The sequence below is a fragment of the Cricetulus griseus genome, chromosome 3 (genome assembly GCF_003668045.3).
Source record: "Cricetulus griseus strain 17A/GY chromosome 3, alternate assembly CriGri-PICRH-1.0, whole genome shotgun sequence".
NCBI lineage: Eukaryota > Metazoa > Chordata > Mammalia > Rodentia > Cricetidae > Cricetulus > Cricetulus griseus.
The window spans coordinates 169,457,326-169,480,632 of NC_048596.1; the positions used below are offsets into that span (position 1 = coordinate 169,457,326).

A 23,307-nucleotide genomic window follows, 5' to 3' on the forward strand; every position below is an offset into this window, starting at 1 on the left:
TTGGGAACCCATTCTCTATTGAGAGATACACGCTTGGCCTAGATACAGGGGGAAGGGCCTAGGTCCTGCCCCAAATGATGTGTCAGACTTTTAAGATCCCTCATGGGAGGCCTCATCCTCCCTGGAGAGTGTATAAGGGGTGGGATGGGGGGTCAGTGGGAGGCATAGGAGGACAGGAGGGAAAGGGAACTGGCACCATGGTTACTTTTCTTTCAAGCCTTCTCTCATTCTTTTCAGTAGGCACTCCCATTCATTCCCCTATACATGTGACGAGTCCACTATGCACACTTGCCAGTGGTATCACTTTGCACGCCCTAAATTCCTTCCATAATGGCATCAATAAGAGTGAATTAGCATCCACTATCATGACCTTATTTTACTGTCCAGGCTTTTAATGAGCCTATGTCTAAACATAGGCACATTGGACAGTTCATGCACAGCTTAACTCTCAGCAGACATAGTGATTTGATCTCGGATCTGGGAAAACATGCATTCTTCATATTGCTTTGGGTTGTCTTGAAAATGAATGAGATAAGCATTGCAGTGAGAATTTATTTTGAGGGATGGAAGCATGGCAATAAACAATGAAAAGGGAGAAAAGAAGAAAAATGTCCAATAAAGTTCTTCATATTCAGTGAGCTAGTACTGTGGGTGATCAGGGTCAATGCCAAAAAGAAATGTAAGCAAAGGAATGTCTCAAAGCTATTCCACAAAGAGGAGAAGTTGTGGTTGTTCTTTGACTACTGTAGTCAGTCAATCATTAAGAACTACTCCAGGACTAGAGGAAAATGGATTGCATTGTTCTAATTCAGAAAATTTCCTAACATGGGTAGGCAGGAGGTCCTAGCAGGCAGAAGTCACACAAGAGCACTGGGGTTGTATGATTCTAGGATAACTTTCAGTCACTTACAGCATCTATATTACCATACTCATTCTGAGATCTGCAAAAGAAACTGTGGGGATGAGTTTTTGCACTCACAGCTTAGGTGAGAAACTAAAGACCAAACTAACTAAGTACCCTATGCTGCTCTGTAAAATACTTGCACTATGCCTGTATTTGTCAGAAATTGCTACCCCAAAACATATATGTATATGTTTTACACACACAAACACACCACATATACACTCTCTCATAAATAAATTCTATATATAAATAAACTACATATAGAGAGATATTTATCAAAAATGGAGATTAGTTGCTTAGTCTGTGAAGCCCAAAACAGTCTGAATTACAGAGTTTCTGTCATGCAGGTGATTATTGAGGACTCAGGAACTGCCACTGTGTAATCTCCCTTGTGTCTTCAGCCTCACAACTGCAGTTTCCACTGGATGTAGGAAAAGTCCTATATGAAGAAAGCTCACCTGTCTCTTCACTACACTGTACAATGCTTGGGGACAATTTCTTCTCATTGTCACTCTACTCATAGCCATAACTAAATCCATGTCTCCAGGTAAATGCCAGGAAGGTTGGACCTTGATTCCTGGCTAAGCAGGGCTTTGCCAGAAAGGACTTTACATTGGAAGAAACAACAGCTTTCAGTGTTCTGTCATCCAGACACTGTTTCTCCCTGAAATCTCAAGGCTTTAAGCCATCTGAACCCTGCCCCTCCATATGGTTCTCTGTCACATCCTTCCTTGAGGTCTGAAAAGCACCTGAGAAGCCAGTAGAAAGACTTGTGTGGGTACTTTGTTGAATAAAGGTGGACAAATTCCCAGGAGATGGAGGTGTCCCCAGCTGCCCCATAGTTAAGTCATGTGTGCATTTGGCATCATGGCACAGTGGTCAAGACTATAGCTCCATGGCCCCACAGATTTTACTGAGCCTCATCTTACTGTCTTATGTGAAGTGATCTAGAGCCAGTCCCTTGTCCATAATGACCCTCAGGATTCCCACTAGTGAGAATCACAGGGTTATTCTGAGAACCACTGATCTGCACACAAGACACTGGGATCAGGGTTTGACAATTGCAAGCTTCAAGAAATATTTGGCAAAGGAATATAAGGATGGATAAAAATAGAAACATTAAATAAATAGAAAGCATACAATCCATCAGGTTCTACCACATTTAAAAGATGCACAGTGTGCTACACATCACTGCCATCCTACTCCAGCATACTTTCATCCCTTCCCAAACAAAAGCAAAACCCAAATACAGCCTTCCCTGCCACTACCACATAGCTGCCTCCTCTTCACAAATGTTCCCTCCGAACCATTGGAGAGGACCCTGAAAAAAGACAGCATAATCATGCCTTCTATTACAATTTTAGGAACTAACACTCAGTAAAGTTTCTGTTTCTTTACATCTGTCTATTTTCGTGTAAAACATATGTCCATGTCTGCACTCAAGAGAGCTCCAACCGCAGATTTACCTCCTTGCAACACATCCGGCCTGGCGGGACAATAGCCTCCCCTGCCCCCTAACCCTTTCATCCTACTTAAGCCATATTGACCTGTCTAATAAACTGAGACTTGATCAGAGTACTCTCTTGTCTCCATCTCTCAAGTCTCTTGCACACTCCATTCTCCCTCCCTCCCCCAGGGTTCCCAGTGACTGACCCTGCGAGCCGGGGCAAACCATCATCATTTTTTCATCTTCATGCTCTGGAAACTTCATACAACTGGGAGCTTAAAGCCTAGTTTTATGGCTGGCTTATTTTATTTTTCATAGTTTAATGTTTTGGCTTTCCTGTAGCATATTGTTTTTACAAACATCATTCAGTGAGGGACAGACTACCAATTTATTCATTGTTTAGTTCATGAATATTTTGGTTGCCTTTTCCTACTGTTTTAAATATTAAATAAGTGCTATTTTATAGACATTTTGTTTGGCTCATTGTTTTCATAATTGTAGTTATGTTAATAGAACTGGAAATTTTGTGCCACATAGGAAATGTCTGCTTAGCTGTTAGAGAAACCAAGCCTTTAAACTGCTTGATAATCTATTACTTATGTTTTCCTCTCTAGAACTGACTCTGTATTTTCATATTACTACACAGTGACACTCACAGCGACCTCGAGTGAGAATATGGCATTTTCTTAGCCAGTTATACCAAGCTGTGTTCAACTCCAGCACTGCCCTGAGGTGGTGGTCCTTTGAAGAGGAACCCTTCATCAGCACCTGGTAAAGGATCCTCCCAGGTGCACTTCCACACAGTAGCCCATGATCTCTCACATGCATGCCAGTCTCTCCCTGGCCTCACATCTGGCTCGGTAAATGTTCAAAGTATGCAGGAATTCAAGGATGTGTATGTGGTAAAAGCCTAGGATTTGGGTGAAATAGAGTTGATGTACGGTACGAACGTTCTATCCCTAAATCTCAGCCCTGAAGTAAGTGAGCTCCTGACCTTGGTTGTATTTGACCTCATACAGGGCCACTTGCAAGTCTGCTACTCAGCTAATCTAGCCTTCTCTAAGGAGGTTTGATGAAACCTAACCTCACTACCAAACACAAGAGCCCAAACTCTAGGAAAGGAAAGCTGGGAGTTGAGCTCAGGTCTCCTTGGTGAGCAGTTGTGGGGCACTGAGGGTCTCCAAAACTTTTCAGCCTGTTACAAACCCCCTCTCCCATTTACCCACTAAAGCTTTAAGCCACCTCAAGGTATTTGCTTGACTTTGAGAACTCATGGGGCCCTGAAGTAAGTGTTACCAGGAGAGAAGTTTGTGTGAGAAGTTGTAAATTACATTTTCAGGGACCATCTGTAATCTGAGATTTCAAGACTGATTGTTTAGATAATAGAGGGCAAATTCTGGGTGAGTATTTAGATAAAGCTGAGTAAACTTTGGAATAGAGGAGGTGGCTCAAGGATCCCATGGAAATCCAAGAGAGCCCTTTGGAAGTGGGAGAGATTTTCTGTTGGTCTGCATTGTGTAACTGAGCTTTGTGGGCAGGGTTCCCTGGCAGGTTCCCAGCATGTGGGCAGGGCCATGCTCTTCCCTTCCTTGCAGGTCAGAGTCAGAAACCACATTGACCTGGGAGCCTGTCCCTGCAGGATGTGTCTCCGAGCTCTGTTCTTGGTGTTGCAGGCAATCATCGTGGTTTGGGGTGAGTACTTTCAAAATAAGAATTTGTGGGGACACATTTTAAAAATAGTTGCAGAAGTGTGCATAGAGCAAAACCAAGAAAGATCGATTCAGTTCTGGAGGGGAATTCACTCTCCTGACTTGAGCTTGCCTTGAAGTGGCCCAGACCACAGCACAGGACACACTGAGGTCAGGAGAGGATAAAATCCCTGAGACCCAGCAGCACACTGTACAGAGGGCACAGAAGGGCAAGGAGCCAACTCCAGCACAAACAGAGTTTGTGCACAACCCCAATCAGGTGGAATAGGTTTCCCTACTTCACTGGACTGCAGAGAGGATTAGGCGGCTTCATTTCTAAATTTAAGGAGATGCACATTGGCAGAAGGGCATCCCTTCATGCCTCTATTCGTGATGGGCACTCCATGCATATTTTCTATTAATACATAAGTATGTGATATATTAATAGAAAATATGAGGTATGATAAAGACAACATATCAGGACCCAATAGTCATTGAAAAGACACTTTGTTGTTCATTGTTCCTAACATTGAACTGGGGGTGGGAGCACAGGAAGTTCCAGGTGGGTGAGCAGGCTCAAGGCTGCAGCCAGTGATAGCATTTCAAGGGATGCTAGAGAACAGTGCTCATCTTGGCTGTCCAGTACCAGGCTCTGGGTAATGAGGGCAGATGGATAGGTGGACAGCCGTCCACACTATCAAATCTGAGTAAAACAAGTAATTAGCATGGTGATTCTGTATTGGACAAACCCTAAGAGTGACAGTTCCCACAGGGCACAATGACCTCCTAAACATCAGACACACAATGGTTACTGTGTGGCTATAGCATTGATTTTTAACATGTGTCTATGACATTTTATTGACTGAAAAGGGGGGATTACAGGGATGTGTGTCAGATATGAAACAGAGCATTCCTTTGCTGCTAGTAACCCTGGCAATGCCATTCTTTCCATCTTTAGGAAGTTCACAAGGGTGACTCCAAGTTAAATGGCATATCAATAGTTACCTAGAAAGACTCTTGTTATAAATACTGCCAAGAAACAGGGATGTACATCTGGTATACACTAGGGATCACATATGTGTGCAGTTTAGATGATGGAAGTCATAACTGCTGTTAGTAACATTCTCTCCCCCCGCCACCCTGTCACCTGCATGCGAGCATACTCTGAACTGGGTGATGTGGGTGAAAGTTCACAGCTAATTCAGCCATGACTGAGCATTTGTGATCAGACTTTACCCTCTTTCATTTCTCAAGCTTACATCTCTCTCATCCTTCATTTCACCTCCTTCTTTCCTCATCTAAGCCTTCCAAGGTCCATGCCCATCTCTGACCACCACTCTGGTGGGTGTCACTGTCAGCTCTAGCTGTGTCTGTTTGTAATTATGGCTCTTTCCTTGCTTTACACTCCTACAGTGGAGTCACATACACACATGCCACAGACTCTTGAGATGATCACATGCAGTGCTTGTTTGTTTATCTTTGCCTCACTATGCAGTTCAGGCTGTTTTAACTTGCTATGTAGCCCACACTGATCTAGAACTTAATGGGAACCCCTGCCCCAGCCTCCCAAGCAATGGGGTCATAAGTGTACCCCAAGGGCCCTGATTCATTTATCAGGACATCTCACTGTCTTCTCATTGCATCCATGCCACAGGGGGCTGGTGTTGTTTACTTGCCCTTAGCCTTCTTTCTTTCCTTTGCCCATAGCAGGGCAGGGAGAAGGTCCTCATTCGTCATGCTCATCAAAATGTCTCTTCAAAGCAGTTTCTTCCTGATTATAAATGGGGCACAAGCATTTTAAACAACTCCTGAAATTCATGGAAAAAATATCAACATGCTTTGTCACCATCTATGGATCACCTCATATCCAGGTTTCCCAGGAAGTCTGTTTCAGTGGTATACTAAAAATAAAAAGTTAAACAAAATCATAATTATTAGCAGCAATGACAAAAGGAGATAAGCATTAGATAACTTCTAATGGCACCAGGCATTGCTCCAAGCTTGTAACTAGAATTTCCCAAGAGTGTCCAGTATTAATGGCTGTCTCTATAAAGCTCTTCTTAGACTTAGGATGAGGTTACACTCTGATAATTTAATAATATTAAAGTAAAACATACATCATTAATCAAATGTCATTATGTCAAAATATCATAAGTTGTGTATCCCCCAGAATTTCCCTTGCTTTTGCTCACAATAATTAGCAGCAGAGATAAAAACAACCAGATGCCCATATTATGGAACTGGTTATTAAAATGATGTCTCACAGATACTATTTTGTAAGCTTGATTCTCATAAATACTTTCTAATGCCCAGGCTAGAACTGAGAAAAAAACCCAGAATTTTCTTTTCTGACCACATTATTATTATTATTATTATTATTATTATTATTATTATTATTATTATTTTGGTTTTTCGAGACAGGGTTTCTCTGTGTAGCTTTGGAGCCTATCCTGGCACTTGCTCTGTAGACCAGGCTGGCCTCAAACTCATAGAGATCCACCTGTCTCTGCCTCCCGAGTGCTGGGATTAAAGGCATGTGCCACCAACGCCCAGCTATTATTTTTAGATGTATACAACATCCATCATATTTTTTATCCTTCAAGCTGCTCTCAAATCTTCCCCAACTTCTTACCTACCTACTGACCTTCATGTTCTTTCTCTCTCTTAATTTCTCTTTTGAGGGAAATTTGATATACCCCCTGAAGCTAAAGGACAAGAATTAGAACCAGAAGATAGAAAGTATGGCTTACAGTTGTTGCTCTAACAAGTAGGCTATTAACCAAACAAGTAGACACCAGAATTGGTGGTGATGAAATGTGTGCATGTCCTCCTGATGCTTACAGGGGACCAGGTGGTTCTCTCTGTCCCACAGAAGGGAGAAGGACAGATGAGGAAGCTGCAGGGAGATGAGGAATGATTGTCTTCTGTTCAAGAATGGAGCCACAGAGTCAGACAGGGTATTGACCCAGCTTCTCCTCCCCTCGGAGGATCCTACACAGACAGATCACAGTGCTTTAGATCATTGTGTTCTCAGTGCCAGAAAGGTTTCTGTTACCTAATTGCCCACCATGTGAGCTCTTCTCATTTAGCCATGGGTCCAGTACCCTCCCCAACACACAGGACTCTAAGGACTGTCTTCTCTCAATGGACTCCACCTGGGCATCAATAGGCCATTCATCCTTACCAGCCAGGGTCTGTGTTATACTTTCTGGGCCTCTTACTTTTACTGGCTGCTTAATCACTGTATCTCCATTATCCTTAGTCATCCCTCCTCCTGCTGAATGTCTTGGTTCCTGCATCCTGTCGCCATTCAGAAGATCTCATTTCTTCCAACTTTTCTAGCACCTGCCTAGCTCTTCTTTGGGGACACTTCTTATCTCAAGCATTAAGTCCAGCACATCTGTTTTCCAATAAGGCCCCCTTCCTGAGACAAGAGCCACTTGTTCTTCCTCTAGAGACAGAGGCCACTTGTTCTTCCTCTACTCCCGCATGGATCTCAGCACCAGGAACGTAATTGATAGAGGTTTCTCAGAAGGAAACCAAAAGCTCTTTTTGTTCTAGCAGTTCCTTTTTCACGGTGACTTTGGCTGGATGCTTTTCTACCACACACACTCCAGTTTGATTTCGAATCAACCCTCTGGAATAAGTGTTCCCCATCTTAATTTCAGGTCTGAAACAAATGATACCTATAAGTATTTGGGTAACTTATTCAAGCTCATGTGCTTAGAAAATAGGGAAACCCACATGGAATCCAGGTCTAATTTTGTCACTCTGATGTGTTCTTTTACTTCTTCATGTTCCACAGGGCACCCATCCTCACCTCCAGTGGTGAACACTGTTCATGGCAAAGTCCTGGGGAAGTACATCAGCTTAGAAGGATTCTCACAGCCTGTGGCCATCTTCCTGGGAGTCCCCTTTGCCAGGCCTCCTCTTGGATCCCTGAGATTTGCTCCACCACAGCCTCCAGAGCCCTGGAGCTTTGTGAAGAATGCCACCTCTTACCCCCCTATGTAAGCTGCTGGGTTGGGCCTGGGCCTCCTTCAGTTAGAGCATATGTCTTAGAGTGATGCAAGTGGGAGTCAACCACTGGTCCAGTAGCCTTCTGGAATCCTCAAGATTACTTTAGAAACATTACAGACCTTTCATTCTTCTCTAGAATCCTCTGCTCGTCACCCTCTTTTATAAATAGAACCAAAGCTTAAATGAGTTAGTTTATGATGGAAATTAAAACCAGTGTCTGAACCTAGATGCCCCTCAACTGAAGAATGGATAAAGAAATTGTGGTACATTTACACAATGGAATACTACTCATTGTAAGAAACAATGACATTTTAAAATTTGAAGGAAAGTGGACAGAACAAGAAAAAAAAGCATCCTGAGTGGGATAACCCAAAACCAGAAAGACAAATATAGTATTACTCACTCATAAGTGGATACCAGACTTAAAGCAAAAGATATACAGCCTACAATCCACAATCCCAGAGAAGCTATAACCCTCTTCCAGAAATAGATGGAAGCAGATGAAGAAATCCACACTAACCAATAGGCCAAGCTCCTGGAGTACAATCAAAGTGAAGGAGAAGCAATAATATGAACAAAGGAGTCAAGACCATGATGGGGAAACCCACAGAATCAGCTGACCTGAGCTACTGAGAGATCATGACTCAGGTCTGACAAATGGGGAACCTGCATAAGATTGAACTAGACTCCTTTAATATAGGTGACAATGGTGTGACTAGGACAATATAAGGGGCCATTGGCAGTGGGTCCAAGATCTAACACTAATGCACAAACTGGACTTAGTGAAGCCTATTCTATATGGAGAGATACCTTGCCCAGCCTAGACACAGGGGTGTGGGGGTGGAGAGGTACCTTGGTCCTGCCTTAATGAGATGATGAGACAGACTTAGTAGAATTCCTACAGACTTTACCCTCTTCGAGGAGCTGATGGGAAGGGGGGATGGGGGAGCAGAAGGAGAGGTTGAAAGTGGGATTTGAATTAAAAAATAAATTAATAAAAAAGGAAACTGCAAAAAAAGAGAAAGAATTCAGTCATATTGCCTGCCTTGGGCTCAAGAGGCAGCTGGAAGAACACCAGACAGGGACACAGCTAACCAGAAGGACAAGGAAAAGAGCAACAAAAACAGAAAAAAAAGACAGTTGTGTGTTTAAACCTTGTGCACATTTCATGCAGTGACTTCCAAACAGGGGTGAGAACATGCCTGCTCTTTTGATAGAAGTTAAATTGCCAAGTCAGACAGAAAAACAACTTCACAAATACCTGTCAGTCAAACCAGGCCATAATTGCTATCTGAGCCTGCTTTTATTTTTAATGTTGTTTGTGTGTGGAGATTTGAGGTCATATATTAACACAATAATTGAAATTTTGGTCCTAATTATCATATATTAAGCTGTTGATTGCATGGTTGCATTTTACAAATTAAATCAGTGTCTGGGACTCCAAGATGACTCAGCAAGTCCCACCAATTATATTTCTATTCTACACTGGTCCTTCATGATCTCTCATTAGGGAAGTCAACAGTTATTCTTTGTCCCTTTGATCTCTCATAAAGAAGCCAACAGTTATTCTTTTTTTTCCAACTTTTTTTATTTGAATTAGAAACAGGATTGCTTTACATGACAATCCCATTTCCCTTCTCCCACCCATCCTCCCCTACCCGCCCTCCCAACTAAAACCTTATCTGTCACATATCTTCTCTGCTCCCCCTGGATGGTGAGACCTTCCATAGGGTGTCGTCATAGTCTTTCGTTTACTTTGGGGGTAGGGCCTAGGCCCACCCCCGTGTGTCTTGGCTCAGGAAGTATTCCTCTATATGGACTGGACTCCCAAAGTCCACACCTATGCTAGGAATAAATACTGGGAGAAGCCAACAGTTATTCTTTTGTACGAGGCTGACAGAGGTCTCTAGAGATAGCATTGGCTTTGCTTTGACCCGGAACATTTCTCCACAGAGCAGGAACCGTACTTAGTCAATGTCGTCCAGTGTATCCGTGACTACCTAATAGAATGTAAGTTATTGAGAGCATACCATAAAGATATCACCCGTAACTTGCAACAGGCTAAACAGTTATTAGTGGAAGTTCCTGGATTCACAGATGTCTCAAGAGACTAGAAAAAGGTCACTTAATGAAAGATCAGGGTCACTGCACTGGTTTTAGACAAGGGCGGACACTGAGCCAACTCTGGTGAGATTATCATATCCCAGGCAAGTCAGACTGTGAACATCTTCTCCATTGCCTAGAGTGTCCCAAAGGCTCCAGGAAGGGGGGAGATGCCAGGTATTTACTGGATTGGGCATATCAGAGTTCCCTCTATTTACCCATAAAGTCCCTCTTATTGATTACACCAGATTCTAGTCCTGTGAAAGCGGCTCCTTTTACTAGCTCTAACATCCTGATGCAAGATGAAGACCCAGGTGACATTTCCAGCTCCTATATGTTGGAATTTCAGGTGTTCACTGTCTCCTCCAGGTGCTCCCAAGATGCAGTGAGAGGACAGAGGACCAATGACCTCATAACCAACAGAAAGGAGAAAATCCATCTGGAGTTTTCTGAAGACTGTCTTTACCTGAATATTTACACTCCTGCTGACTTGACAAGGAGCAGCAGGTTGCCAGTAAGCATGGGGACCACTGGTCTAGTCCTGTGTGCTACAGCATCCAGATCTTCAGTGCTGCTGAAATGAAATGCAGGCAGCTAGATGCATAGGTAGACAAGCCAGGACTGGGTCAGGGACCAAGAGCTTCCTTTTACCACAAAAAAATGTTAATGGGTCACTTCTTTTCTCCCAAAGATCCTGATTTTGGTGGAATTGCTATACATCTGCAAAGCTGAAGTTTTTCACATTCTCTCACACAAATAGAAGATTCTCAAAATGATTGCTATTGGTTATTAGATTACAAATCTTGGGTCCAGAGCATCTGAGACATGATTTACAATGATGTGAGTGTCAGAAGGAATCTTAGAGAAAAATGAACAGCTCAAGCCTTTCTATACAGATAGAGAAACTGAGGCTCTGGTACAGAACGGAGGGTGCACAGAGGGAATGGACAAGAGCCAGGGTCTTTATACACCTGTGCTCCTAGGCAAGGGCTGGCAAGGGGATATGTGGTGCCTTTCTCCCCACATTACCTGTGACAATTTCCAGGTGGAAACTCTCATGGCCCATGATGGCCGTGTGGAGGGAGAAGTCTGGGGCAATCTCATAAGCACTTTTCAGGCCCCTTGCCAACCACCTGTGATTTTATTGTAGCTCCTTCCCCTCCCTGGCTGCCTTTGGCATGTGCTGGTGGCCTAGTGAGTCAGCATTTCCCACTGAAATAAAGAAGCAGGAATACAGCATGCTGCCAATTACAGACCACACACAGTCTTGGAGAGAATCTCTGTAAAGACATGATCCTTGATGTGGAATAAGATTGGGTGTGAGCACCCACCCAGTCTCCTGGGAGCCCCTGGTATGGAACTCAGAAGTAAAGGAAGAAACAGCAGTCATCAGAATAGTATTTGACCCTAAACATTTTTGCATTACATGAGGAGGTGAGAACAAATCTCACTCCCACCCACTTATTCAGCTTCTATTTTGGACTCTGTGTCTACACAGCCAGACTTTGGGTCGGGAGAAGCAAGGACAGGAACCATTGTGTATAGCCTTGCCCTCAAGGATCTTATCTGGTCTGCACAAACACCTAGGCTAACAGCTTCAACACATCCCTGGCCACCCTGTGGCCTCAGTCATTAAGATGAGCTTGACTCAGAACCTCTATGTAGGTGGTAGAGACTCCAAGGGGAGGATAAACAGAAGCTTGTGCATTTTGGAAAGCAAGGGACTGTCTAGCTATGTACAAAGGCTCTAGAGACATGGATCTGGGCATAGAGTCTGGGCCTGCTTCTAATCACTTGCCTTTCTAGACTCTTTTTGTCTCACATGTTGTAAACTGTTCACAGTGGCTGGTGAGCTGTCCTTGAGTCCTAGTGAAGGACACAGCAGCACTGACACTTGTCGGAGCTGAGGGAGGGCCCAGGTCTTGGCCCAGATCATTGAACTGTGACCATGAACTGCACCTGTAGTTCAGTTGTGAGCTGGGGCCAGTTGGCTGCTCAAGTCTTACTTCCACCTTTCATTAGCTGTGGGATCCCAGCGGAGGTGCCTCAGCTTTTTCTATTATCAATCGGGACAATCTTTGTTTCTACGTTATAGAGAATAATCATTTTACTCTGTTCAGATAATCCTTGTTTCTCTTTCCTGTTTATTAGCAGTGTTGTATAAGATTTCAACTTTTTTTTCTCCCTGTTCTGTGGAATGTAAGCTCTTTAAATCCTGAAGCCTTAAATTAACAGTTATTGTATCTGTCCTCAGACTGAAGCCATATAAAAGAACCTGGTATAGAGTAGACAATCTTAATAGTCATATGGCTGAAGACTTGATGGAGAGGGAGGATGTAAAGTGGGGTTAGCAAAATGTGGAGGATTGTGGTGGGAAGGTAGTGGGCTCAAGTGAAGGAGAGTGTGCTAACTGGGAGCCCTTCGTCAGCGCCAGGCCACAAAAATCAAACCAAACATCTTCTGGGCTCCCTCCCAATTCTATTTCTATGACAAGTATTTTTTTTTCTTGCTACCTAGGTGATGGTGTGGATCCATGGAGGAGGACTGATATTGGGCGGTGCATCAACCTATGATGGACTGGCTCTCTCTGCCCATGAAAACGTGGTGGTGGTGGCCATTCAGTACCGCCTGAGCATCTGGGGATTCTTCAGGTAGGGTTTATAGACACTCCTCTTTGCACATTGGCTTCTGTATTGATCAGCTCTATAGCACTGTATTTGAAATTTGTCAGTGACAAGGAAATCAGATTTATTTATGCCAGTATTGGGGTGGCTGGAAACCAAGAACCGAATCATTTCATCAGATTTGGATATGATGAGGGTCCCTAGGCTAAAATGCATCATGGTGGAAGAATAGAAATTGAGTCTGTGGAATAAAGAGACAACTACATTAGCAAAGCATAAAGCAGAGAATATGGGAAGGCAATCTTGCTCTTTTGGTAACAACTTCCTTTCTCAGGATATCACGTGATTCCCTTTAGGACACAGATACCTGAAAAATACAGTGGGCCCAATGGAAGATCTTAACATCTACAAATTCTACCACTGAATAAACCTGGCACATTATTTACTAAAGCCCCCACCTCTTGTTGAAAATACCATATTCAGACCATCGACCCTGCAGAAGCAAAGATGCTAGGAACCAGTCTTAGTAATTTTGCCCTGAACAGGGATGTTTAATAAATTTTCCATGATGGTGGTTCAGTCTTTCATTACTGGGCCCTATCTACCGTAATGCTCCTCAGCCACATGGCTCTTGCTTCTAGGATCTCTTGCTAGATGCCTAGTCCATGCAACAAATTCCTATTTATTCCAAAAAGCCCAGTCTTCATGTTGCTGCCTTTGAAATGGTTACCTGTATTACATCAGCACTCTGCATTCCTCTGTGGCAGCAATCAGCACCACAGCACAGCACCTGAACACTATGTATTTCCTCACAGGGAAGTAAGGAAGGAGTGAGTTCATGAAGGGATCTCAGAAATTTGTCTAAATAATAATGTCTAAGGGAATCCGAGGAATAAACTAAAAGTATATAGAAAGTTATAGAGAGTCAAAGAAAGTTGTCAAAGGTCAGATGAAAAATTGTCAAAAGTCAGAGAAAAATGTGAACTATGTTTGCTATGGTTTCTCATACTTACAAGTACTAAATTTCAAAACTTTGTAATATAAGTTAAAATTTTGAACATATTAGATTAATTCTGGTTTAAAAGTTTTGTTTATTTCTCAAAAATTATGTATGCTTGTTAGAAAGTTTTGTCTGTTTTCTGGTATAATTGTTAAGTTTTGTAACAAGCATAGAGGTGGTTTAACAGTCACCCAGGTGATAATGGTTTTAAAGCCATAAAGGGTACTTCACTTTAGATATTACAAAAAGGCACTAAGAGATTTTTAACTTTAAAAAACAATTTTAAATATTTAAATTTATAAGGCTATGGGATATTTGTGTTCATGAAATTAATAATTGCACTTAAATTAAAAAGCTAAAATTTTATATCATGGCCATAAGTACTATATGCTAACCAAAAATTGGGATGTTTATTTCTTGTGATGCAGTAAAGCAATGGAAAAGGGCTTGAAATAGTTTCTAAGCCCATAGATCGCAATCCTTTGTGGGCTGAAAAAAACTTTTTATAAGGGTAGCCTAAAACTGCCTGTATCTCAGATGTTTGCATGGATAACAACAAAAACTTTATAATAGGGTATCACCACAAAATGGGAAACTCCTTTAAAAAGTCAAAGCATTACAATTTTAAAAGCTAAATCTGACCCTATAAAGCCCTAGTCTTATAAAAGCTGCTGACCTATTGTAAGATACTAAAAAATACAAGTTAATTGCCATCCTTACTTTGCTTACAGTCTCAACAGTAGCCCTAGTCTCAGACATGAAAACTGCACATTTTGTTAATGATTTAAATAAAATGTCTCTTTAATACTTTCAAGGCAACAAATTATAGACCAAAATTTAGAAGCAAAATTTGATGTTCTAAAAGATGCAGTTTTAAAACTAGTACTACAAGAGTTGGAAAATATTAAAGTTCAGCTTTCTACCAAATGCCATGCCAGCTTTTGATATATATGTGTAACGCCATTACCTTATCATGAGAGCCATAATTGGAATCTAACTGAAAATCATTTGTTGGGAATTTGGGGAAATAATGATATTGCTCAGGATATGGCTCAATTACAAACCCAAGTCTCTGCTATGAGTAAAACACATATGGAATCCACTGAATTAGAAAATTTGGCTCAATCTACAAGTTCTGCTTTGAGATCTTTAAACCCTGTTAATTGGCTGCACTGGATTAGTATTGTCACTATGGCTTCAGGAATAAGTCTTCTCCTTATTTTCCTGCTCCTTTGACGAGTCTTTTCCTCCATCTCTACAGCCGAAAGAGATATCTCCAAGCTTCAATTAAAAAGTAAAAAAGAAAGGGAGAGATGCCACACCAAATCCATAGATTCTGTGTGACAAGTTCCACAGACTGAAGTGATAACTTCTAAAGAAGGAAGTCTCCTGGAAATGGTTGTGGAACTCTCAGCCAGAGAAAAATATTGGGCTGTGATTCTCATGGCAATTTCTGTTTGTTCTTCTATTCCTTTTTTTCACATTAACAAAATGTTCCTAAAAGCCTATGCTGACATTTTAAACAAAAGAAATAGATAAGAAACCATCCTCTAAGATGGGGTCACTAGCCATGACCTCATCTCAGGAAAAACCAGCGCCTTCCAAATAATTCACGTCATTCACATAAGTACAAACAGTAAAAACTTTACCAACAATAGAATTTCATATGGCTGTACGTGTGTCATTGAAAGTGGGCTTAAGTGTCTGGTAATGAAACCTTTCAATAAGAAATAGTTAAAATAGCTCAATACTTCAAAAACTCACAAGAACTAGGTAATAGATTAAACTCTAACTGACCATAAAAATATATTTTAATTTGATTTAAGAAATATGTGGTTAGCCTTGAATGATCCTGTGTTAGTCAAGGATGGTCTTATGTTTTGACGAATCAAGGACAATTTTATGTTTTCATTAACCCTGGATGATTCTATGTTTTGGATTTCCGTGTCACTGTGTCAAGTAACAATAAGGTCATATGTTTGGGTTTGTTTAACAAAAACGTCCCCTGAGAAAATATTTCTATAAAAAACCTTGTTTGAGAACTGCAAAATATACTCAGATTCAAACTGCCTCTGTGTTTGTTTCTGTTTGTCACGGCTGAATCCTTATCCACCTATTCTTCTAGAACCCTCTTCCCAGGGATTCCCATACCCGGATGGGGTGGTTCATGGCACCACACTATATTCTCATATTGTTTGTTAATTTGTGTTCTGTGCTGTAAACTGAGTGTTGCCATAATTTTGTTTTGTTGCAAGATATGCTGTAGCCCTTACACCAGAGTTAGATGTATGTTGGACCCTAGTTGTCGCAGGTGAAGATTCCTATGTTAAGGATGCCAAGTTCACCTGGATTCAGGAAAGCTGCAAAGGATCCCAATACATCTGTGGTCCTAAGATCCTAGCCATGCAATGTATACCTTCTTTGTCTTTGCAGCACAGGGGATGAACACAGCCGTGGAAACTGGGGTCATTTGGACCAGGTGGCTGCACTGCACTGGGTTCAAGACAACATTGCCAATTTTGGAGGGGACCCAGGCTCTGTGACCATTTTTGGAGAGTCAGCAGGAGGTGAAAGTGTCTCTGTTCTTGTAAGTGTCCCAAGCATCAGGCCTCATGGCCTGTTAGAAACGAGCTGGTTGTTTACAAAACCCCAAACCTGGACTCAGTGTCCATTTTACTCACTGTACACAATATTGATGGCTGGTTTCTGACAACCAAACTAACTCTATTTGGTTCCGTGGAAGCTCAGAATTCAACTAGGTTTCCCAAAGCCATAGATATCTCCAGTTCTAGCTTAAAGCTGTGACAACCCTAGCCTCTTCACTTAGTTGAGTTCCTTTCCCTTTTATCAGTCATATTTTTTCAAGTATTTTAAGAATGTTTATTCAAAAAACAGGTTGAGTCTCATTTTACACAGAAGGCTTTGGCCTTGTCATGTTTCTGTTATAGTTCTTTGAGAATTTTGTGCAATGTATTTGATGCTATTCATTCTTTCCCTGTCATCTGCCATATCCACCTGCCCCTAGTATAGTTTGCGTTGTCCATATACTCTTGAGTGTGTGGCCTTCACTGGAGAGTGTTCTACCTACCAAGTCCATATTCTTACAGAATACTGACTCCCGTTCTCTCAGTTGCTATCAATGACCAGTGGATTCTTAGCAGGGCTGGGACTTGGGCTGGTTATAAACTACAAATAGAAAGAAGCAGTTGTTTGGATCTCAGGTAGATCTATATGTTTGGGGACTCAAGTGTGGACAGCACACAGGATCCTCTCTGCTGTAGCCTCGGAGTGTGTCATGACTAGCATGGCAGCAGCAGAATCTGGGACAGAGGGGTGAGTTCTTTTGTAGACAGTGAGAGGAAGGATGTATGAAAATGAGATAGGAAAGAATGGGTAGCACACGAGTGAAACAACCAAACTACGTTGTAAAACTAAAATTGCTTATATGGATAATGGGAGTTAAGGAGAAGTTATAGAAAGTTCTGGTAGCTATATGAAACTCCTAGAGTTGAACAGAATATTGTAATGCTATGTCCTTGAAGTATTTACTGTTGTTTCCATGATAGTACTACTCTTCCCACTTCTTCCCACTTCTTCCTTCTCTTTTGTGTTAACTTGACCCATAGGTAATTCTTCCACTGAACTGCATCCTTGGATCTTTTTTATCTTACATGATAATTTTCTTGATACATCCAGAATAAAAGAATTTCTCAAACAGAATTTGTAACTAGGAATTTCAAAAATGTCCCCCAAGTATTTTTTTGTTACTATAGGCACTTGCCACACACTTCCTCTACTATTTCTTACTCTGTTTCCTAGTTCTACGCTACTGAGTTTCTTTGTGGAATCTCAGGCCTGAGAAAAGACTCAGAGATAGAATAGACAGATGAAGTGGTGTCATGTCTACTGAGTGCCAGAGTCTCTAAGAATGACCAAGGAAGAGGGCAAATGGGTCATGGGGCCCCTCCTGTGAGCATAAACTCTCTTCCTCTTCTCTCTAGATGTTCTCTCCCTTGGCCAAGAACCTCTTCCACAGGGCCATTTCTGAGAGTGGTGTGATCCTTGTTCCTGGCTTGTTTACCAAAGATTCCAGGATAGTCACTGAGGTATGTCTCACCCTAGAAAATGGCCATACTCTTTCCTGGAGTTCTCAGGGGTCTTTCTGGATGTAGGATTCAGCTCAAGGGACTTCTGAAGTGAGAATAGCTGGACAAAAATTCCTTCTAGGGTTCCATCTAAACCACACTCCACAGGTTCTGAAGTTTTTTCCTGTGAGTCATGTTATTCAGATGCCTTGCCAATCTGCTTGGGTTGTGTGGGAAGACAGGATACCCTCTGAAGCATACCCTCTGAAGCATGCCACGTATATTAGCTCTCCTCGTGCAACAGGCAACGTGCAACACTTACAGGCTAATGGCCAGTAAATGGAAGAATTGGATCTGAAATGGACAGTGGAATCATGGTTTTCCTAGCCCTCTATCCTCTGCACTTGGCTTCTCTCAAGGCAATACACTTCTCCAGTATTGTGACTATTTTAAAAGCTAAGGTAACAGACTCAGATGTGTTCATGCCACCTATTACAAATTATAACAAGGCAACGTTTTGTGGGCCCTAGACCCCAAGTGTGCTGGTCTGGAGTGCTTTCGGGATCACTTGTCTGTCTATAGAAATGGGACTTAGGATAGAACCCACTGTCTACACCAATGGTGGATACTAATGTTGCTCTTGACCTCTGTGTTTGCCTGTTACCTCATGCAGAAAGTTGCTGTTACTGCTGGGTGCAAAACCACCACATCTGCTGTCATTGTTCACTGCCTGCGCCAGAAGACGGAGGACGAGCTCTTGGAGGTCATGCAGAAAATGGTGGGTGTGTTTTCCAATGGTATGTGCTCCAAGTGCTTGGTTCCAGGATTCATTTATTCAGCTGTTCTTTAGCCCCAAACTGCTTGATATAGTTTCTTATCTCTTGAGAGCAGCATCAACTACCTGATCCTAAGTGGCAATTTAAAATTCTCTTTTTTATTATTAGAAGGCTTTAAATTTAAAGAAATTCAGTAACAATATGGTAAAAATTTTCAAATATTCTCCTAGTTCTTTCTAAATTTAATACTCTACCATTCTTCCTTTCAGTTGTATTTTGAGACACTAAACATTCCATATTTCTAAAAGTTAATAGTATATTGGGTTTTGAGAATGGAGTTATTAAGTAAATATTTTCAGAAATATTTCACAATTTTTCTTGGAAAATTAAGAATCTATCCAAAGTAGAATAGCACTCATACATAATTTTCCAATATTATGTGTTATGAATAGCCAAGCCTGTCTATTCATTCATCATCCATCCATTTGCACATACATACACATATTCAGTTCACTGAAATAATTTTATCAATATACAGTTAACCTATATCTAACTGTTCATGTATCTATAGCAATCTGTTCATTATCCATGTGTCATCCAACCAACATGTATGCACTTTTTATCCAGACTTCTCAAAACAATTATCATCTATCAGTTCCCTGCTAGCTTTTACATTTTTCTCCATGCTTCCATCTGAATCAATAGCGAATATATTGAACAATTCCATCCATCCTTGTATCTATCTATTTATAGATCCAGCCTTCCATGACAACTGCTAGGAAGATTAGTGTCAGAGTAGGTCAAACAAAAATTGAATATTTTCTTTGCTTGCAAGAATAATCTAAGGAGAAATACAGGCATTTGTTTATTAGAATAAATGTTGTATTGTTGGAACACAGAGAGAAAGAACATTCATTATAGCCAGTAAGTTGATACCTCTCGGAGAGACTGGTATTTTGAGGGGTATTTTAATTATTATCATTATCATTATTATTACTACAATTATATTAGCCACTTAGGGGCCCAGTTCACAGCAATCTTTCAGCATGTCAGAGAACCTGGAGAGGAGATGGGGATATCCAAACTCCTGTAACAGAGAGGCACAAACACACACTGGAACTTTATCTGAGAGCCAAACATAATTCTTCATTTTATTTCTCTCTCTGCTGGTTGTTCTTCCAACTCTGTTCCTTTTCTGTTCTATTCTTTTAATCTGCTGTTTTCCTTTTCTTTCCAGTTGTTTCCCTGTTTACATTTTTCCTGATCTCATCTCTTTACATTCTTGATATTTCCCTTTACAGTTCTCCTTTTCTGCTATCTCTTATTTTTTCTTGTCTTTTATACCTCCTAATACAAATATTTCTGTGCAAAAAAAGATTACCTTACAACCGTAAGTTATGTATTTTCCAAAAACAAATTAAAATCTTTACATAAGAAGAAATCACATTGAGGTCACAAGTTAGTTACGTCTTTCTTAGAAGCCCATAAGTAGTTAAACATTTTCTTCACCCCAAATGATTCATTTATAACTGATTAGCAAGGTTTTAATCAAGCTATGTATAGTTCAGCCAGTTCCTTTTGTACTAAGTTTCAAGCCTTTACCAAAATAGTGCAGCTAGCTGGGATCATTGTTCAATGCAAAGCTGATTAAGGACCATTTAATAGTCTAACCATAACTCACAAATAAGTCAGACCAATGATCTGAAGTAACATTACATCCCCTTCAATCTTGGTTAGCTGGAATGAGTGTCAGTGAGCTTACAGTAGTTGGGATTTTCTATTGTAAGCAAACATTCAAGTTAGAAGAAGCCTTGAACAGGAAAAGGAGTGGATTGAAACAGAATCTCCAAATGACTCAAATCTAAGAACATAGCTTGGTCCAGGTGCTCTGAAGATGGTAAGAATCCACACCCTAGCTTCCCGTTGGTTTGTTGGCTTCATTCTGAAACATGTGTGCCTCCTGAAGAGATTAAGCACAGCAGCAATCAACACTCATACCCTGAATGCTTAGAAACTATCTCCTCCTCCAGGCTAACACTGGCTTAGGTTTAAAGTCTGTTTGACCAACAGTGTCAGGCATCTATCTTTGTGCTCATCATGCCCTATGTTCTGAGGCATGGAGATCCAGCTCACATGCTGAACTCATGAAGTAAGAATAGCAAAAGGGGAAGGAGTAGAGGACTCATCCTGTCCACCCCTCATCCATCCAGCTTAGTTTCCCATTGAGGTCAAAACATCCTGCTACTGAAGTCACCTTGTCTGCATGTTTTCTCAACAGAAAATTTGGGGTGTTGCTACCTGGAGGGAGAGATGTGGGAGGGCTGAAGGAGGATACTGACACAGAGGCAGGCATCCTCTCAGAGCCTCAGTAACTCTGACTCCGGGTCTTAGCACTTGGTAGTTCCTCACTCATTCTGCCCCACCACACACCTGTACTGAGACAATGCCATGCAGGGTCCTCTTACCCTGCTTGAGAAGAGACTGGGAGAACAGTGTAGCAGGAATAATATAAACACAGAGACAAAAATTGGGGTTCAAGCTGAAGATCATATAAGCAAAGCAGCCAGCCACTGGAGTGTTCTTGCCTCTACCAGTGCTCAGACTGAAGGAGTGATTGTGTCCTCTGATTGCATCTCCAAACTGAGTGTTCCTCAGACTCACAGAGCTCCTTATACACTCTCTAGAGCTGGGATTAAAAGTGTGATCTCTGTTTCTCTTTTAAACTGATTCACTCTCATGTAGCCCTAGGTGGCCTTGAACTCACAGAGATCCATCTACCTCTGTCTCCTGAGTCCTGGAATTAAAGGTGTGTACCACCACTACCTGGCCTCTAGGGTTGTGGCTAGCTTTGCATTCTTATCTCCAGACAAACTTCATTAGGATAAATAATATATCACCACGGAACAGGGTGGAAGATATGCCTTTCCTCCAGGAAGACTTCTAACCATAATCTCTTTCTTTGCTTCCACAGAATCTGTTTAAACTTAATGTACAAGGAGACACCAAAGAGGTAAGGACCTTTTAAGGTTTAGAGTCTAACAGTGTTAGGCTGTGATTGAAAGAATTTCTGTGTATGGAATCACAGTTCTTTCTTATGTATGTGTAATGTTGAGATCTACAGCAGCAAAAATCACTTATGGGTTAACAAAACCAATAGGACCAGAGACAAGGCGGGCATTACCCCTCTGACTGCTGATTCAGGGCTCCTAACCAGCAACCTTGTATCTTCTTCTCAACTACAATTCTTGCACTAAAAGGAGCTATAAAATAGGCTGTTCTGCCAGACAGCTAAATTGACTAAATAAGGGTCATGGAAAACATTGTTAAGTAAAGCAAAAATCCTAGGAGAACCATAGGGTGAAGATGTCACACTCTTTCTTGTACCCAGACAACCTTAGTAATAGCATCCATGTTTTCCCCATCTTCTCACTTCCTATCAGTAGTCAGAGTCCACTGACATTAGCTCTGCTGAACTTACAGACCTGTTCTCCAGTCTCTCCCAGGATATCCCTCAAATGTCTATGGAATTTAAAGAATCTCAATTCTTTCAGACCTGCAGCAATTTTTTAAAGAAACTGTTACTATGTGACAGATTTCAGAGATAGACACAGCAGTGAAGCAGAAATAGGTCTGTCCAACTCAAAGAATTCCATCTTTTGAGGGCAAAGTGTGGCAAAATAAATTAGTAAATTGTTATGTCTAGTATCAATCAGAGTTAAGTTTAAAAAAAACACAGTGGAAAGTGGGCACAAAGTTAAAGCAAACCAAGAGGGAAGTAGGAAAGAGACTGGGGTGGGAGGTCTACAGTCTACTTGAATTTGACACTCTCATACCTTGAACTCATACTTGACTCCATTTCCTAAAGGATCCACCACCTCTCACTGGTAGTACATGCTGGAGACCAAGTCTACAACACATTGGTCTTTAGGGACACTTAAGATGCAAAGTATAGCACCTCCATTTTCTTACAGCTTCAAAATTTATATGGAAATAAGGATATGTTGGTATGCTACTCTGTGACTACCCTTCTCTCTAATATTGCTTCAGGACATTCATTTCTTCAAGCTAGAAATTGGACAGGCCTGGATTTATCCCAAATGGCAACATCTCTGTTCTTGGCTCATGGCCTTCTCCATTTGGATATGATCCTCTTGACCATGAAGTTACTGTTGGGTCAACAATACAGTACACCTAAGTGATGGGGAGGAGATCTGTCTGTTTTCCAGTTTGGTCATTTTGGGAAATGGTCATGTGATACCTAAAGAGTATGGTGAAACTGTGGATAGGAAAGATAGTAAAGTATTTAAACTTGTGGATTTCATATATTTAGCATCCACACGACTATAAGAAACTGCAATAAGTATAAAACTGAAGCTGGAGAAAGTTAGTGTCTTATTACTCAGGGTTGAGAAAGTAGTAATCCATGCTCATACAATGTTTTATTATAGTTTATATAAATCTTATATACAAGAACTAGTTTTAAGAAATCTATGTTATATAATATGTCTTTAAGCTGTGACTTGATGTGTAAGTCCCCTCTGTATCAATGAATATGTTTTATTATCATTGGTTAGTAAAGAAGTTGCTTTGGCCCATAGAAGGCAGAATATAGCTAGGTAGGAAATCCAAGCAGAAGAGAGGGAGAAAGAAGGCAGAGTCA

General features: G+C 41.3%; 1 protein-coding gene across 1 annotated transcript in view; it reads left to right on the forward strand.

The window, feature by feature from the left end:
- The first annotated feature begins 3,886 nt into the window (after positions 1–3,886).
- The window catches only part of LOC100769145 (carboxylesterase 1F), a 31,003-nt gene continuing 11,582 nt past the window's right edge, over positions 3,887–23,307 (forward strand). Inside the window, exons 1-8 of the mRNA XM_027405611.2 lie at positions 3,887–4,043; positions 7,845–8,049; positions 10,532–10,676; positions 12,680–12,813; positions 16,220–16,373; positions 17,788–17,892; positions 18,545–18,649; positions 21,619–21,657. Coding sequence (XP_027261412.1) covers positions 3,926–4,043; positions 7,845–8,049; positions 10,532–10,676; positions 12,680–12,813; positions 16,220–16,373; positions 17,788–17,892; positions 18,545–18,649; positions 21,619–21,657 — 1,005 coding nt within the window. The 5' untranslated portion in view covers positions 3,887–3,925. The remainder of the gene's footprint in view (positions 4,044–7,844; positions 8,050–10,531; positions 10,677–12,679; positions 12,814–16,219; positions 16,374–17,787; positions 17,893–18,544; positions 18,650–21,618; positions 21,658–23,307) is intronic.